Consider the following 18,563-nt stretch of genomic DNA (forward strand, 5'->3'; position numbering starts at 1 on the left):
AAATCACACTTAGTCCCTAGGCAGTGATTTAAGTGCTGCACTTACAACCGTGTTGTGCCCGCTCACCCACACAAGGTGAGTAGGGTATGGGTCCGATGATAAAGCAGGCGACAGATGGTACCTGCATGTGAGGACCCAGCAAAATATGCCAGAGTTGTGCTGATCAAACTGGTTCACCTGGGTGTTGATCTCACACTCTGAAGAGATATACTATGAGCCACGCAACAATCTAATGGGATTTTAAAAAATAGGTTAACCCTCTATAGTGTAATTACTAGAGAAATTATGTGTTCATATTGCACCATGCCCAATGCTAATACTAGGAAGACTCCATTTGAGGTCATGAGGGAAGGGAAATCAAGCTAACTAAAGATGTAGAAAGAAGGGGTTTGTGTAAGGAAGCAAGACATTTTATGCTTGTCTAGGCTGCTAATAAGTGGCAAGTTAGTGACAAGTTAGTGACAGGGTTAGTGTCAAGAGGAGTCATGGTCTTAGCAAAGGGTTGTAAAGGTTTTCTTACTAACTATCAGGAAAGAGGAGTGATCCTTACACTGTTGTTAAGTAATTGAAATTTTGGAATCAGAAGAAAGTGGTGAAGTGGCCTGATTGTTTGATAGAGTGTGAGGTCCATATTGCAAGAAAATAAGATTGTGGATGGAGCAAAGCAAGCTAGACTTTATCGGGCCAGAATGCGTAAAAAGCAGCCAAAGTGTCGGAGTGATTAAGAAATGTTTGACTAATTTTAAAATGCAAGTGCTTGAAATTATTTTGTGCTTCAGCAATGTAGTACTTCCATGTACTCTTAACAATGTTATTACAAACACCTAACAGGTATTATTTGTTGTCTTGTTGTTGTTAGGGAGGAACTCCTACTGCCCAGAGAATGCTGGCACACCGCACGTTCGGTGAGTGGGTGGAGGGTTCGGGGGATGAGGCGCGGGATTCGATCGGCAGCAGTTTTGTGTCTCCGGCTTCTTTTCATCCACATACTGCTAAGCCCAGTCTAAGTGCGTTTTGTCTCTCTTACACGCTATCTGATCATTCTGACCCGCGAGGGATGCCTGTTTCAAGGTGTTTACTTAGGTTCCATATCAAGGGAGTTATATTTGCTTATGTATTGTGTATATATGAGCTGGCAAAAGGGGCAGTTCACCTGTGATGTATTCTGGTGATGTCATAGTTTGGCACTGTGCTTTTTGCTTTATTGGCTTTCTTGTCTCATTTGCTGGTGATTTCCTCACTTTTAGAATTGCTTATGATAATGTTCCTATATACTGAAGTCGTTCCTTTGGGGGTCTTGAGTGAGTTGCCCATTATTGATATTGAGAAGATTTACTTGTTTTTGCAGTATATTATTCAGATGTCTGCAGTTATATCAATCAGCCTCTCATTGTGGTTTACGGGGGCCTGTTCTGCAGTCACTCCGTCCACAGCACATTCAATTAAATCTATCTTCTGTGGTCAGGGAGTCCTTTATTTTCAGTTCCGCAGTTGAGCTGTTCTGGGCATTTGGCGTGCATTCTAATGGTAACAATTTGCTGTCCCTCGACGTACATGAATTGACTCTGCTACCACTGGGCTGTTCTATTCACCCTCTTTTTATCAGCTTGCATTATCTTTCATTGTCGGAGTCGCTGGGGAGGCAGCCCTGGTAGTTCATTTATTTTGTATGATGGTGGCTGGTCAGAGTCTATGAGAAGATTAAACTTCAGATGACTTTCTGTGTATTTCTCAAACATGCACCAGGGGTGAGGTTAACCTCTGCCCTTAATTTACTGCTTTAATTTTATTGTAGTTCATTAAGCAACTCGTGAATGGCTTTCCTCGCTTCCTCTAGTTCATCTGTGGGGCTACTCTTCTTTTTCCAGACCTCACTGTGCCTAGGTACCATGTACAGCTCGGTTTGCCTCTGCTTTGTGATGGAGCAAGGTTTTGTACTTAAAGAAACTTGGTCGGACTCAACCCTCTCGAAATAACATGTAATAAATTAACCAACATGTTTTGTGAATAATAATAATTGCACCACACACTAACAAGTAATCCGAGTGTCTAAAAATGGCGGTTGAAAATGAGGGAACTCTTTTTTTGCGCATGCGTGTACAGCATTTATGTAGTATGACGTCCTTTGCTTTTGGTGGGAATTCTTTGCAGCTGGAAAGTAGTATCTAAAATGGCAACTTTGAACTTCACATGCTAATGCATAAGCATCTGCTTAAACTAAACCTCACATGTCTTGCAAATCTGCTAATGCAATAGCTAAAATAAAATGATGGGATTAGAGTAGGAATAAGTGGTATACAGGGCATTAATTTATTTTCGTATTCTAACTTGTACTCCTTTGACTTTATTATTAGCTCGTATTTGGGCCTGGAGGGTGACTGAATTCTCCATCTTGTCTGAATTCTATGCATGCGTACTGAAATCCTGAACCTCCTGTGACAAATGACATTCAACAACAGCCAAGAATTGTCTCACAAGCGATGCGCCTAAGAACTTTACCTCTTGACCCGGAGAGGGGAAGAAGAATTGCATAAAAATGATATACATTGTACATGAAATAATGTGAAAGTTGTTGGGAGGAATAAAGCATGGGAAAGTAAAATTAAGGGCGGGAACATAGAACAATTAAACCAAAGAAGATGACTTCACATTATTATGGTATTATGCCCTCTCCCCATCCCACTGACCAATTGAATGAAGGGAATACACAAAATTGGAAACATTGGGGGGTGGTACATACACTGAGAATAGTATAACTAAGGTAGGCTTAGTCAGTTAGATTGTCCGACTTGTCACAGACCTGTCACTGACCCAACGTTGCTAAGAAGATTGTGGATGCCACAGAGCTCAGAGGGCTGGTCGAGCACCCTGAAAGAAGAATCTGTCCATCTAGAAGGGGAATGAGATTAGCACCAGAGAGGGGTATAACGCTGGCATTGCACTTAGAGGAGGTTACCTGTCCTGTCCTGCACCTGTCCTGATCTGCTGACTCCTGATTAGTCAGGAGCCCTTTCTTTTCAGCCCTTGGCCAGGGGTTGGTCCTCGCACCATTCTAGGTAAATATAAATCTTTGTGGTATGTCCTTGTACCGTTTTCCTTCCTCACCCTTCCCAGGTACCAATGTCTACAGGTTTTACTAAGTCTTTAACCCCTTCGACGCTCGTCACGAGCTTCGGTTGGGCTGTGCTGGTGACGGAACCGTTCCGTCACGACCACGCCCGTTTTTGAATCTTCAGCACAGCACGAAAATTCACGCCACGCTGTAGTGGTTAAAGATTTTTACTTTGATCAATATTTTCCTTCTTGAGCAGTTGGTGATTAACTTGTATTGGTATTTGACTCACAAAATATTGCATAGATAAAGATTTTAATACTCTACAGAGTCTGTGGTCATTCCAAGAAATAAGAGTAAATGTTATTTTATGCCTATTATGCTAACAACCTGATCTATGGACCAGAGGAAATTAAGTACTAAGTTATTATTGTTTGGTAAGAAAGGTGTATAGATAAATTATAATTCAAGTTAGATTAAATTCTGATCTTCAGCACAGGATTGCCAGCTTATTTTATGAATGTTTATGAGCCCAGGTGAGTATGGTGTTTTAGAAATAACCCAAGCTGGTAATCTCGCTCCATCATGTGTCACTTTTTTGTCACTGATTCAGTCTCTTTATTGTATTCCTCCTGAGAGACTTGTGGTTCTTCTCATTTAGTGCCCTTAACATGACTCCAAGTACCCGCTTCACCTCTGCTGGGTGCCTTAGGTTGATCTCGTCCTTGTGAGAGCTGTGCGGGTGATGTAGGTGAGCTGATTTTCCCCCATAACCAGACCATCAGACTCCCAGCCGGCCCCTGTGGGATCCAGGTAGGTTTCATGGGAATTGCTGGTTAACTATTAGCTGTATCCTTCCACATGACTATCCGCTTACTGTTGGCCAAGCACGGGCTGAGAAATTGTAGAAAAAGCCTCTGCAGTGGGAGGTTCCCAGAGCTCTGATATCAAGGGGGTGACACATGTACTGGGCCGGTCCGGGGGTGAAGTGGAGAAGAAACTATTCCCCTTCCCAGTGATCTTAACTTGAGTCCGTCTCAGGGGGCACAGGGCACCATAATACTGCTATGGCAAGCAAAATTGCTGGAGGAGTGGGGAGAGCTTTAAACAAGAAGAAATACTGGCCTCTGGCCAAACACGGAGGCATAGCCTGAATCAACCTCATCAATGCCTGGTGAGTTGTTGTTCATAGGGGTGGCACTCCCCGACTCACCTCGACCTTTGGTCCCCAACTTGGAGAGAAGTTTTAAGGCATCAACAAAGTTGGTTCTTGCCCAGGGCTCCATCCTTTCAGGGGGCCCTCTGAAAAACCCAGCTCTGTTCTGCAGAGAGACTTTCTTTGATGACCTTCAATAGTTCTTAAACAGATTGGTAAAATACCATTTCCTTTAATTTATTTTTAAATTGGGTGATGTGTGAGAGTCTATCACAAACATTTTGCAGAGAAATGTTGGCTTATGTTTCATGCAACATCCATAAAACTGTTTATTTTAGATCAAAACAGAACCTCATATATGAGAAATGGGAGAGTGTCACAGAGATTATTTGCAGTAATATTAGTGAGCTGCTCCTGTGTTACAATATTGAAAGTACTGTCAGTGATCTGGCCCAAGTCAGCATGAAAAAGTTGAAATTGGATGATAATTCAAAACTGTTCCAAACAGGGGCCCCTAAATACACTCAGACCAGGGAACCTTAAATCCTTAAGATGTCCATGCCACCAGTCGCATCAGGACAGGCATGGGCTAGGGGCTGTCTCTTTTCTATTATCTGGGTCAGGACAATACCCTCCCAGAAATCTGCCGTCGTTTGCCTACCAAGGGCTGGGGATAGAACAATGCACCAGCTAAACTTCCTGCTGCACTCTGCTTCTGAGCACTGCTCTCAGAGATTTCAAGGCCTCCCTTCCACCCCCTCCTTAGGCGTCTTCACCGCTACCTTGGCTAGCCACGTCTGCGCACCAACAGTTCTCCTCCCTCCAACATTGGTGTCCTACACCATTGCCCCCCCTCCATATCCCTGTGGGTCCAGTCTGGGAACTTGGGAAAGGCTGACATGGAAAGGCTGTCAGAAACCGACATCTTGATCTCGACGGCAGAAAAGCCATCCATAATGGATTATGTGTGCCTTCCGCCTGGTCAAGTGGCTCAAGGAGCCCGTCAGATCCCTGCTGGTTTCACCGGCCAGTTTACACCGCAACCGCCAACATTGTAATTTGACAGTCGGAATGTAAACATACCATGTCAGTCGGTAAGCCTCTGACGAGCATTCGAACGCTTACCGACTGACAATGTAATGTGGCGCTTGGTCTGAAAGGAGGCATCTATCACCATTTTGTCCCTTCCTTGGATTTCCAGAATGATCAATAACAACATTCAATTTTATATCAGAGTCTCCTCCAACAAGAACTTATGTTTTACCATTGGATCATATGCTGAGCCATCAAAGAGTTGAGCCTTTTTAGTGGTAACCTTTCCAAAAGTAAAGTGCCTGAGTGGGTATACCCAAATCTTATGAGGGTAAACTGTCAATCATTTGTAAAAACAAGATTGATTCTTGTAACAACCTATGCACATAATATCAGAATTGGTTGTCAGAGCCTCTATGGATATCTACCACTCTTCTCCAGATAAGATCTGTAGTCTCAAAGTTGAATCCACTCAAGCCAGCAGGTTCTTGTGAGAGGAAAATAGGGAAGGGAATAGAAGTTAAAACACACACTGGAGGGAAAACAGCTGTCTCAGTTAGTTTCAGAGTTACCTGCACCAAACGCATGGTTAGAGGAGAAGTGGTTTGAGTTTTGCTCCAGTCATAGAGCAAATAAGATCGAAAGATAAAACCATGCAGCAGGAATATCGGTATAGCTGCTCATAGATTTGAATACAGCACAAACCTATTACCGTTGTGGGTCACCTGGTGCTCCTTAAAAATGCTGGTAATGAACTTGGAGACCTTCCCTAAACTCTGGACCACAAAAAGATGCTATAGCAGACAGCCTGACTTCGGATTGAGGGAAGCTACAGGCAGCCTGACAGAGGAGCCATCTTCATGAGAAGACCAGGTAGAAGAGAGAAACCCGAAAGAGATGCAGGGGACACAGTAAAAGGGTCTAGAGATCACAAATTTGATGAACAAACTGAACAAACAGGAACCGTCCCCTAAAGTAGTTATTATGCAAATTGTTCCCATGTATCTGCTTCTTAAGTTATCCTGGGTGCAGTTCTTTCATCATTATGATTGGTCCCTTGTTTCTGTCTAACATGGAAGGCCCTCCTTCTGTATTTTAGCCCCAGTGTCCACTGTGTGGACTTCTATAGCCCCCAGGTATCAGATCTTAGGGGCATATTATCAAGGTTCTTATCTCCACTTTTCAGGCTTTTAAAGATAAAAAAGCGGAGATAATCTTTTCGCCCTATTAGCAAGCCGGTGCTAACATGCATTAGCGCATGTTAGTAGCCGTTTTGCCAATGCCTCGCTTTGCATCTCTAATGAGATGCAAAGTGGGTGTCACTGGGCGTACCCCTGACGGACTACCTTGTAAATTATCGCTAAATGCACATCACGATAATTACAAGGTGGCCCTCAGGATTTTAGTAGAGGTTAGTTTTTGGCGAAAACCGTGGTTTTCGCCAAAAACCTACGTCTGCTAAAATCCTGACTAATGTATGTTGACAATGGGAGGTGGATTCATGTGTTACGACCACAGGGTCGTATCATCAAGCATATCGCAGTTTTGCAGGGAACATTGCTGGAAAACCGGCGATGTTCCCTGAAAAACAGCGATTTCCCCGCTATCGCTGCAATATACATCGCCCTTGAGTTATGAGTTGATGATAACGAACTAACTCAGCGATTTAATTCAGCGATAGCCAGCGTTAGGGAAATCAGCGATAGGCGATAATTATCGTCCCTCGTTGTTGATTTGCCCCTTAGTCTTTTCTTGTATCTCCTTCTTGTTCTGGTTTCCTGTCAGATTGCACACTTCATGTCTGCTTCTGATTCTTTTCAAGTTATGACAATACACCATCCTACCTAATTGATTGGCCTGATGCAGAGTTCACTTTCTCCACCCAGTGTTTTTCATTCCAAGTTGATTCCAAAAGGATTAGACAAATGTCTTGTAGGAGTGGAATATCAGTTTTCTTGTGGCTAAATATATGAATACTCCCTTTTATATGATGTATGCAGAGAGTCTGTTGACCTTCAGAGAGCAGATTGAGAGTTCACACATGATAATTTTCTTTGTTGTCAAAGACAAAGATTACAATGATAATTCCACAGAGAAAGCTGATCAGAGCATTCTTCCAGGCTCACGTGCTTTTATTCGGGTAGGTGTTTTGATTCAGTCAATTGTTCGAGTATGAATCCTATGGACTCCAGTGGGGGGTTAAAGTCTATCCCTAGGAGTGTTGGTATAAATGAGATCAGAATGGCTAGAAAAAGAAGACAACATCCCTCTACTTGTTCTGGGACTTCAACAGTTATTATGTTGTCTTTCCAACTTTTATCTTTCAGTTCAGTCACACTTCTTAGAAAACTCAAGTGGTCACAGATGGAAAATACAGCAGAAATGTTCCACCTATCAAACCAGCATCTGGAAAAACATCCCTGTATCCATCAGGATCCTCGTAGCTCTGCTTTAGTTCTGAAAGAGTTGAAAACTCATCTCTTTTTTAAGTATCACTGTATCATAATGCAGTAACAGTACACTTCTACTCCCCGTCACCAGCTACCTCTCTTATCACTCGTTGACTGTATATTTTCCTTTGACCCTTAGCAGTGCACTGCTGCCTTTTGGCTGGGTTTGCATAGCAAATGCTTCATGCGCCATTACCCCATTATGGTCATGATTTAATTTTCTGTTTCAAAGTATCAGTCCTTTTGTCGAGCATTTAAAACCTTGTCTTGAATGAAGCCAGTTCCAAGTGAATAGTTTTGATCTTGAAGTTGGTTTCATCTATTGAGTGTTTCACCTTAGACCTTGTAAACTTTATGGTTTATAGTTCAGCCCTCACTGAATCCAGCATAACAGATGCCAAAGGACAAGAAATTTCAATTTGTGAGGAGCTTTGTTTGTCACCATAGATAGCTTCTGAAAAGAATGGTTGGCATGAGGGTAAAAGGGTTGACATGAAGAGATATGTTCTACATTCTAGAGTAATGGCTTGATGTAGATGGAGGTCTTCTACATTATTATGACATCTGTAAGAGAGATCAAGTGATCACGGAAAAAAGAAGCACATTTGTAATAGTTTTACAATGTTTCCAGTTGAATGTCACAGGTATCGTGGAGAAATGGCTGCTGCAAATGCCAGTGAGCAAGAACAGTTTGTGGGTGGGATAGAAAATTAAAGTGCTGCCACGGCATCCCCATGGAGGTGAGCATTTTCTCAGCTCACCCCCTAAGGTAAGGTAAGGTAATCGTTTAATTGTACATGATTAAATAAAATCTTTACAAAATTATAAAAACATCAGTAAATAGGTGTAAAATAATAAAAAAAAATTGTACATAATCTTATCAGATTAAAAAAATTGCCTAAGATCAGTTCATGGTTATCCTTAAAACCTTACAATGTCATTACAGGCTCTTAAGTCTTTTTCCTGTTAAATCAAAGAATTTTACAACCTGGCAGTTCAATTTGGTGTTGTTGGGGTTAAAGCACAGTTTAACAGCCTGCCTGCAAGTCTGAACACCGTGTCGAAAAACGCTGGATAGCGTAGGGGTAAAAATTACTATTCCCACTCCAGTGGGTGCAACAGTAGAGAAAACGTTGGATAGCGTAGGGGTAAAAATTACTATTCCCACTCCAGTGGGTGCAACAGTAGGAAAAACGTTGGATAGCATAGGGATAAAAATTACTATTCCCACTCCAGTGGGTGCAACAGTAGGGAAAGCGTTGGATAGCTTAGGGGTAAAAATTACTATTCCCATTCCAGTGGGTGCAACAGTAGGGAAAGCGTTGGATAGCTTAGGGGTAAAAATTACTATTCCCACTCCAGTGAGTGTAACAGTAGGGAAAGCGCTGGATAGCGTAGAGGTAAAAATTACTATTCCCACTCCAAAGAGTGCAACAGTAGGGAAAACATTGGATAGCGGAGGGGTTAAAATTACTATTCCCACTCCAGTGAGTGTAACAGTAGGGAAAGCGCTGGATAGCGTAGAGGTAAAAATTACTATTCCCACTCCAAAGAGTGCAACAGTAGGGAAAACATTGGATAGCGGAGGGATTAAAATTACTATTCCCACTCCAGTGGGTGCAACAGTAGTTACAGCGTTGGATAGCGTAGGGGTAAAAATTACTATTCCCACTCCAGTGGGTTCAACAGTAGGGAAAGCGTTGGATAGCGTAGGGGTAAAAATCACTATTCCCACTCCAGTGGGTGCAACAGTAGGGAAAGCGTTGGATAGCGTAGGGGTAAAAATTACTATTCCCACTCCAGTGGGTGCAACAGTAGGGAAAGCATTGGATAGCGTAGGGGTAAAAATTACTATTCCCACTCCAGTGGGTGCAACAGTAGGGAAAGCGTTGGATAGCGTAGGGGTAAAAATTACTATTCCCACTCCAGTGGGTGTAACAGTAGGGAAAGCGTTGGATAGCGTAGGGGTTAAAATTACTATTCCCACTCCAGTGGGTGCAACAGTAGGGAAAACATTGGATAGCGTAAGCGTTAAAATTACTATTCCCACTCCAGTGGGTGCAACAGTAGGGAAAGCGCTGGATAGCGTAGGGGTAAAAATTACTATTCCCACTCCAGTGAGTGCAACAGTAGGGAAAGCGTTGGATAGCGTAGGGGTTAAAATTACTATTCCCACTCCAGTGGGTGCAACAGTAGGGAAAGCGCTGGATAGCGTAGGGGTTAAAATGACTATTAATTAATTAACAATTAACAATTTTAATTAATTGACATAATTAATTAATTATTATTAAATAACTTCCCACCCTATCCCCCTATAAACTCACAACCCACTACAGAAAATAATTTACTAAATATTAATTATTTACCAATTAAATATTTATAATTATTTACCAATTATATTTTAATTAATTACCTATTAATAATGAATTAACAATTATTATTAATTTACATAATTAATTAATTATAATAAAATTACTTCCCACCCTATTCCCCTATAAACCCACAACCCGCTACAGAAAATAATTTACTAAAAATTATTTATTAATTATTTATTATTTTTTACCAATTATATTTTAATTATTTACCAATTAATAATTAATGAACAATTATTAATAATTTACATAATTAATTAATTATAATTAAATTACTTCCCACCCTATTCCCCTATAAACCCACAACCCGCTACAGATTTATATTACACAATTATGAAAAATTATTAATAACTACCTTATTTTCGATTTTTTTTGTCTATATTCTATCTAGTCGATATTATGTCTAGTCTATATTTTTGATTCGATATTTTGGCTCTTAATATCGATATTACTCGATATTTTTGTAGTCTATATTATGTCTGGTCGATATTTTGGCTAGTCTATATTTTTTACTCGATATTTTGTCCAAACGATATTTTGGAATCGATATTATGTCTGTTTACCGCCAGCAAACTCTCCTTTTTTTCCTATAATTCACGGCCATGACCTTTGACCTATTGAAGTTTATTTATAGAGCATTCTTTGCTGAGCTACGTTCAAGACCAAGTCGTCCGCGTATAGCAGGTTGGAGAGGGTGATTGTCCCTAGTTTGGCTGCATGATTAGGGCATTTGTCAAGTTCCCCAGGTAGATCGGCTAGGAAAAGGTTGAATGAGATAGGTGCTAATACACACCCCTGTTTTAACCCTTTTGTTGTCCTAATGGGCTTCGAGAGATGTGTGCCTGCTCCAAGTTTGATTTTAATCCAGGTGTTTGAGTGGAGTGGTATTAGCACATCCAGGAGGTGTTTCGGTATTCCCCAGTTGTCCAGTTTCTCCCAGAGTTTATTGCGGTCCACATGATCAAATGCAGCAGTATAGTCAATAAACGAGAGATATAAAGGTGACTTAATCTCTTTTGCTGCCCCCATCAACAAGGACAGTGCCATGATGTTGGTTGTGGTCCCTTAGCCTCTGCAGAAACCCGTTTGGCTGATCGGGATGATGGAGTTTTCGGATGCCCATGAGGTTAACTCCTCCAAGATGGTACCTGCGAAATATATAGCCTCCACATCCAGTAGGGCAATAAGCCAATAGTTGTTTGGATGCTTCTTGCTACGATGTTTATAAATCGGGCTGATGACTGACCCATGCCAGAACTCAGGAAGAGTCTGGATATACCTTAAACTATTGAATATTGGTGCTAGTGATAATCTCCAAAACTCTGCATCCGATTTGTACAGCATGGGTGGAATGCCATTAGGCCCCGGGTCTCCAGTGGGCCTCCCCCTTGTTATTTGCTGTTTGATGTCCGCTGGCACAGTTCTTTCGCCTGGGCTCGACAGACTTCCAGGAGCTTGCTTCCGGCACTGAATTGTCGAGTTTAGATGGGGTCGTAGCCCCATACTCACGCATATCGGCAGTGGACCGCCTGCTGCACCAGGGAACAATTGTACCCTTGTGGTGACGCAGGAGTGCCACAATGGAATATGCTGAGCTGGGATTGGCACAGTCACACTCAGCATATTTTGAATTCTTGCTCCGCCATCTATTTCATGGGGGAAGCCCGCCATTAAAAGTCTGGCAGAGCAGGAATAAAGTGGGTCATAAAGTGACCCCATGTGGACCCCGCGATGGGGATACATTCAGGGGGGCACAACATATGCCCCCGTCTATATATTACCAAAATGTTCCAGCACGGCATGGACATCTACGTCCATGCCGTGGATGTCCACGTCCATGGCGTGCTGGAACTTATGTGATGTTACCATTGCGGTGACTGTTTTCGAGGCACCGCCATGGGAAAGGCAAAGGACCGCCGACCGTATCACGAGTTGAACTCATGAAACAGAAGTTCAACTTGTGATACGGTCTGCGATCCTTGTGCGGGTTTAGCGCAGCGGAGCCAATGTTGAGCCGGCGCCACTGCCCCAGACTCGTAATCGGGCCCTAAGTTCCTCTCTCAGTAGTATTTCTGAAAGGCATTTTTGAAAGTAAAGAGAACATATTTCTAGCCACTCCCCCATTTCCCCCATTCCCCTCCCACATTTATTACAAAAACATAGGTTTATGGGTGCAGGTGACTTTGCCACCATGGTGAAGATCGCTGAAAAGAAAAGATAGGAGACGAAGAGGTACCAATATGTTAGTGAGTAGTAATTTGGAGTACATGAGGTAGTACTATTGTAATAATAAAAAAGGCAGTTTATGAATAGCCCCCCTAATGTCCGTCCACGCAAGCATTAGAATGTGAGACCTTTGTCTCAATTGTCTCCTATTTCCTTATAAAAATATATTAATGATAGGAGACAATTTGCATACATATTTTACAGTGCCGGGTAGGCATTATGATGCAAGCCTTAGACATCTTTGTGATACGTCATGTCTCTAGAGTTCTTATATTAGTTGACGATCAAAAAGTTATTTCTGAGATATTTCTTTCACATTTTAACCAAATGTATGCAGAAACACAGGGGGTAGATGTAGCAGATTTTGTGGAATATTTTGAATTTTTGGAGTTACCTCAGATACCCTCACAAGCTTCTGAGATATTGAATAGCGCAATTAGGACTACAGAAATCTTAGCAGTGCTAAAAAGTATGCCCAATGCTAAGGCGAGTGGTGCAGATGGAATCCCAGTGGAAGTTTTTAAGGCATTTCAGGAAGTAATTCTCCCTTTTCTGAGAAAATTGTTTAACCAGATAAAGGAGGGTTTGGATATTCCAAAAAGTTTTAAGGAATCGGTTTTAGTAATTTTTTTTAAAAAAGATAAAGATCCCTGTGATCCTAATTCCTACCACCCAGTTAGTCTATTAAATACAGATTATAAATTATTCATGAAAATCTGGGCAAAAAGAATAGTTCCATGTGTACAACAGGTGGTACATGAGGACCAAAATGGTTTTATACCGGGGCGATGGATGGCAGTTAATACATATTTCTTAGCACAAGCCATTTACTATTTTTCCACTAACAAGACGGATGCAGGGTTCATGATGATGGAGGAGGGGGGATGGGTACATATTTTCTATGAATGCAATGAGCTACGACTTTTTTGGGATGAGGTTTTTGCTAAGATATCCTCATCTCTGTCACTGAGAATTCAACCGTTGGTTATGCTGGTTTTATTTGGCACTTCAGGGGAGGTGAAAGGGTTAACTAAACATCAGCATTATTTCATACTAATTGCCATAGCTGTTGCAAGATCTATAGTCCTACAAAATTGGAAAACAGATAAACAACCCAGGATTGACCACTGGCTTAATAAAAATGAACAGAACTTTTACGTTTGAGGAGGCATTTGCGAGACGGTAGGAGCAACCAAAAGATTCAGAGCTATCTGGCATGAGTACTCCGATCAGGCTGAGAGGGAAGGAGAATGAGTATAAAGGCAAGGTATTCCAGAGTCCCCAACCCTCCCATTTTGAAATAAGGCGGGATAGATTATATATATTAGCATTATATTTGAGATAGTAGAGGAGCAAGGCAATTACAATAGAGCTTAAATATCATGCACTTTATTTAAGAACTGCTGCTACTTTGCATTTTGCACTTTAAATAGCTTTTGCATCTTATTTTTCCTAAGAGCTGCTGCTATTAGCACTATGCACTTTAAATATTTTGATTCTCCTCTATTTATGAAATACAAGAATCCTGATACTTCCTGACTGTTTTACTTAAGGCCTAAAAAATAAGCACTTTATTTAAGAACTGCTGCTAATCATTCGAAGATCTATATGGCGTATATAAGGCTTTTATGCTGGCTCTGTACGGTATTTTAATAACGAACTGTTGCTATTTGCATTATGCACTTTAAATAGCTCGTCTTTATCTAATTTAAGCACGTCATGCTGGTCTATATCTTTCAGGGTAGAAGTTAGGAGTGTTGCACATTCAAAATTCACTTTATCTGTTTGTATTATGGTTATAATATAGTACTGGTTGTGCCACTACTCAGATAAATATTATGACTGTTTATTATGTGTAATTTAGATGATGCCATGTGTTTTGAATGTCTATTCGTTGTCTTACTACTCTCTCGTTCAAATATATATATTTTTTTAAATGTCTCTAGAACTCTTTATTAACTAGAACCCAATGACTTGTTACAGGACAGGCATTTCTAATTGTTAAGGAATAGTATAGCTATGCCACCATCTACGGAATCTGAACTATTGTTTGATATGACACATAACATCTTCCTACTATAGGAGAATGAGTAGAGGTAATTGTGTAGAAGAGAGAGGAAAAATCATTGGACTGGGTGGAGTGAGGAAACTGAGTGCTACAGAAGGATCCTAGGTACTCACGAAACTGCAACACCTAATGGCCTTTGCCAAGGATAAGAAGAAACACAGCTGAAAATAAAAGTGTATTAGGGTCATGACCAGAACTGAGTGATTTTGAAATACACGATTGGCTTTCATTTGTGTACCTAGTCCTTGAAACCATTAATCCTGATAATGCTTACTGAGTATTAGACCTGTATCAAATCATATTTTTTGTGGTTCATAGGATTCATCTAATTTCTCAACATGTCTCTTGAGATATATAGGATGCTGCGAATCTAGGCCCTCATTTATGAGGATTTGGCATAGGGCAGCACAGCAAGTCAGTTTGCTGTGCAACCTTACGCCAAAGAGTGAAAAGACAGGAATGCACCGTATTTATGCGAACAGTGCATTCCTCTCCTGTCTACCTTCACTGTCGCTGTTTTGGCAGCCTAGCACCAACGCAGGAACCCTTGCACCATGGTGCAAGGGTGCCTGTGTTGTTGGCAGGATTGGTTTTGTGTAGGAAGGGGGACCTTCCTGCATAGAAACAATCCTAAGAGGTGTCTTCCATTTTCTGTGTGTGCTGCTGTATGCAGCACACATAGAAAGAGGAAAAAAAACCTAGCAAAAATAAAGACATTTCTCCTCGTTGCACCTCACCTCATGCGGTACAAGGTTTTGTTGCTTCCCAGGTTTACATGCTCTCATAAATGTTGGAAAGTGTTAAAATTCCTGGGTGGTGCATGGGAAATTCCACCACAACGCCCATGGAAAACCTCCCGAACGCAGAGTAAAGCAGCACAGCGATTTGTGCTGACTTGCCTTACTCAATATCTATGAGCCACGCCTAGTGGCTTTGTGTGGCCTCATAGATATGATTTTGTTATTTGGGCCACTGCAGTGTCACAAAGAGTGACGCTCTGGAGGGACATGAGGCTTGTGAATATGCCCCTTAGTGTCTGATGTGCAATTAACATTTGCAAACTATGGAGGTATCATTTGTACACAACCGGTTTTCAAATAGGAATGCAATTTGTGATGTGCCCTATGGATGAAGTGGTTGCATCGCAATGCACACTTGCCTTGGGTCACCAACGACTTGCCTACTTAATATTAAGTGAGCAGGTTAAAATGTATGTCTTCATGTGATTGACTGGGAATGCAGAGATGGAAGCCTGCAAGTAACAGCAGAAATCCCTCCCTGCATTTCCATTCTCAAACAGGATTTTTTCTTTTTTTAAATCAGCCTATGTCCATTAAAGAAACCAGTTATGCTTTTAAAATAAAAAAATCCTGTTGGAAGTCGCCGAGGTGAGCAATCAGTGGTCCTCTGAACCATGGCTTGCCCCTCCCCGATTCGTCCTATTATTCTCCATGGAGAAGATATGCAACGGAGGCAATTTCTTCTTTGCGCTTAAGATACCACCCCATTTGGTGTATGGGTATCTGATTATTGGTAAACCACTGAGACATCCATCTCCAAGTTTCAGATTGGAGTGCTGCATCCATTTTTATGCTCTCTCTATTTACTATTCGGAAAGGGTTGCAAAGACATTTGTCAAAACAGGATTTTCCAACTCTTAAAAGGCCATTTGTAAATAGAGAAAAAGTATTTTGTGGTTGCAAACCTTGTGCTTTTCTGAATTAAAAGTGTTTTAAACGCATGGCACCTTTGTGCATAAAGCCCCTCGTTACTTAAATGAAACATCCTCTCAAATTTATTGTTACTTAATGTAGCAATAAAAATATATTTGAGGTTTTTCATCCTCTAAATATGCTTTCTAATAGTGCTTGCTGCGTGTACATAGGAAAATGCACATTTAGGGTTCAAAGTATTGGAACTTGACCAACAAAAGAGTTTGAGATTTGACAAAACTCAAGTTCTTCAACATTCTATGAGGCTGGATGTAACGATATATCTCTTAAAATCACCTAAGAAAACAATTATTGCAGGCAGGCTTCAGATCATGGCAAAATTGAGAAAGTGAGGACATTGGAACATATCTTGATCAAGAGAAGTCCTAAGTACAGTAAATGCAAAAGGGGAAATTGACTCTTGCGTGTCAAAGATGCCATAAACCAGCAATTTATTTCAGACACATTTGTGAACCATTTTAGAAAAACAGAGTCTCTTTTTAAGCAATTGCAATCAATAACAAGTGTAACGAATTTCTAGGTTTTAACATTTCGTAGGCTGAGACATAGAGGACAATGTTCCTGCATGTCTTTTTGGCTATACAGAAGACATTTTCTCAACTGGTTCTCAAAAGTCTATGCAAGGACTTTTTCTTACCACCTCCGTTTTTACCGCATAGGTATGGGAAACGCCAAACGTTGCCAAGCCCAATTGCATAACCCACGCAGGAGAGTAAGAAGTCAAACTTTCCCTTCCAGCTGCCCCGGTCTGGGAGCTCATCTTTGCTAGGGTTCTCCTCCACTAAAGAGATTGTCTCCTCTGGAACAGCCAGCTTCGCTTCAGAGGGAGAGTTGAGCTCCACAGATGTGCGGTCCGTCTTCCCCATCACACTCTGTCACAACGGTCTTACACAGGAAACATGTGCCACAGAAAGAACCAGAGCTTTGCTCTATGGCTGTCAAATTTTGAAAGTTCCAAGATCTTAGAAGTCCAATTGTGAAATCTGAAATGAGAGAGAAGACATAAACCAGACTGTTTTAGGGTGATGTTAAAGAGAAACTGCCTTCAGACTTTCTACTGATCTTTTCTTTAGAGTAGCATTCTTTTTTGTTTGTATCCCTTTAAACCCTCCTCTCAACCAGAATTTGATATGCCAAATGTAGCTGTTACATCTGTGAGTACAGATCCAATATCAGCAGACTGAGACAGCGATTTTGAGAATCTCAAAGTTTCCAGCCAACTAAAAGAATTATAAATTAATTTGATGGTACATGGTGCTTGAAAACAAGTTTATATTGATCAACTAGAGCTGCAGGGCTTTACATTTCACCATCCTGAACCATTGCTGTGTGTCGAAAAATCTTTAAGGATCTCCTTCGGAAATTAAGAGAATAACCACTGCAATACGATCCAGGGCCCATGATCACTAATACAGTCGGCATTGTAATGGCATTACCGATTAAGCCACATAGCCACAAGGAAACTGCACAAATTACAAAACAAGATATATCATGCAGCTGAGGTTTGAGCTGCGACTCAAAGAAACTACTGAAATGCATAATGTTGGCATTCAGATCGGTAATTTTATTCCACTATCACGGGCAACAGTTGAACTGCATTTACCTTGTCTTAAAAGGCTTTTAAGGGGTTGTCCATCCAATTGCATCACAGCAAAAGTGAAAAGTGGGAATTTCCTCCTCGTCACATTTCTTTTGGTGGATGTCATGTCCTGCCAGCATTTGCTGATCTTCCTGGGTCTCATTCCACACCACCTTTAGTGGATGTCCAACCAAAATTGATGCCACCTTATTTGGCAATCCACGGCACACCATAAACCTCACAATAAGCCCACCATTCTAGAATCCTGCGCCCTAAATGAGTCTTAGATTTTAATGTTCTGGTAGGAAGTGTTGGAAAGATGAGATATTGGTACTCAGTTAGAGCCTCTTTTGAGCCTCGAGGAGAATGAGAAATACTGCAATAGTTCAGTGGTGTACAAGAGGGTCCCCCAATAAATGGAAAGTACCAAAGGAATTGGCAATACTGCACCTGATTCTGATGGAAATTCCAACTTTTTGGCCTTTGCATACCCAGCATTGTCACATGCTTTTTAAATATTTGCTACACTTCTAAACATCTTCCCCTTTTAAACTCACTTTACATAAAATATAGTTTTCAAACTAAATTTCAAAAATAAAAAATAGATCTATACACAGGTATTATAATTAACCTCAACATCAAATGCGTATACAATAGCAAAAGCATTTATTTAAAATTTCATAAACCCATGACAAATTTATAAAATATTTCCCAATAATTAAAACAAGAACCTATTTAAAAAAAAAAGTAAACGAATCTCATAAATAACATTCTACCAACTTGTGTAAACATATAGAGCAATCATAATTATTAATAATGAATAAATGACTGTTAAAAGCTTTTTTCCTTGGTACAGTTTATTTACCCCCTTTGGGGTTGTGATTTGTATAATTAT

At 40.9% G+C, this 18,563-nt stretch overlaps 1 protein-coding gene across 1 annotated transcript in view; it reads right to left on the minus strand.

Moving 5' to 3' along the window:
* Positions 1–16,955, minus strand: part of LOC147733931 (sodium- and chloride-dependent GABA transporter 1-like) — a 292,502-nt gene extending 275,547 nt beyond the window's left edge. Inside the window, exon 1 of the mRNA XM_086953601.1 lies at positions 16,727–16,955. Within this exon, the coding sequence (XP_086809727.1) occupies positions 16,727–16,955 (229 nt within the window). The remainder of the gene's footprint in view (positions 1–16,726) is intronic.
* Positions 16,956–18,563: the final 1,608 nt, after the last annotated feature.

This window comes from Lissotriton vulgaris, chromosome 1_2, assembly GCF_964263255.1.
Source record: "Lissotriton vulgaris chromosome 1_2, aLisVul1.2, whole genome shotgun sequence".
NCBI classification, from domain to species: Eukaryota; Metazoa; Chordata; class Amphibia; order Caudata; family Salamandridae; genus Lissotriton; species Lissotriton vulgaris.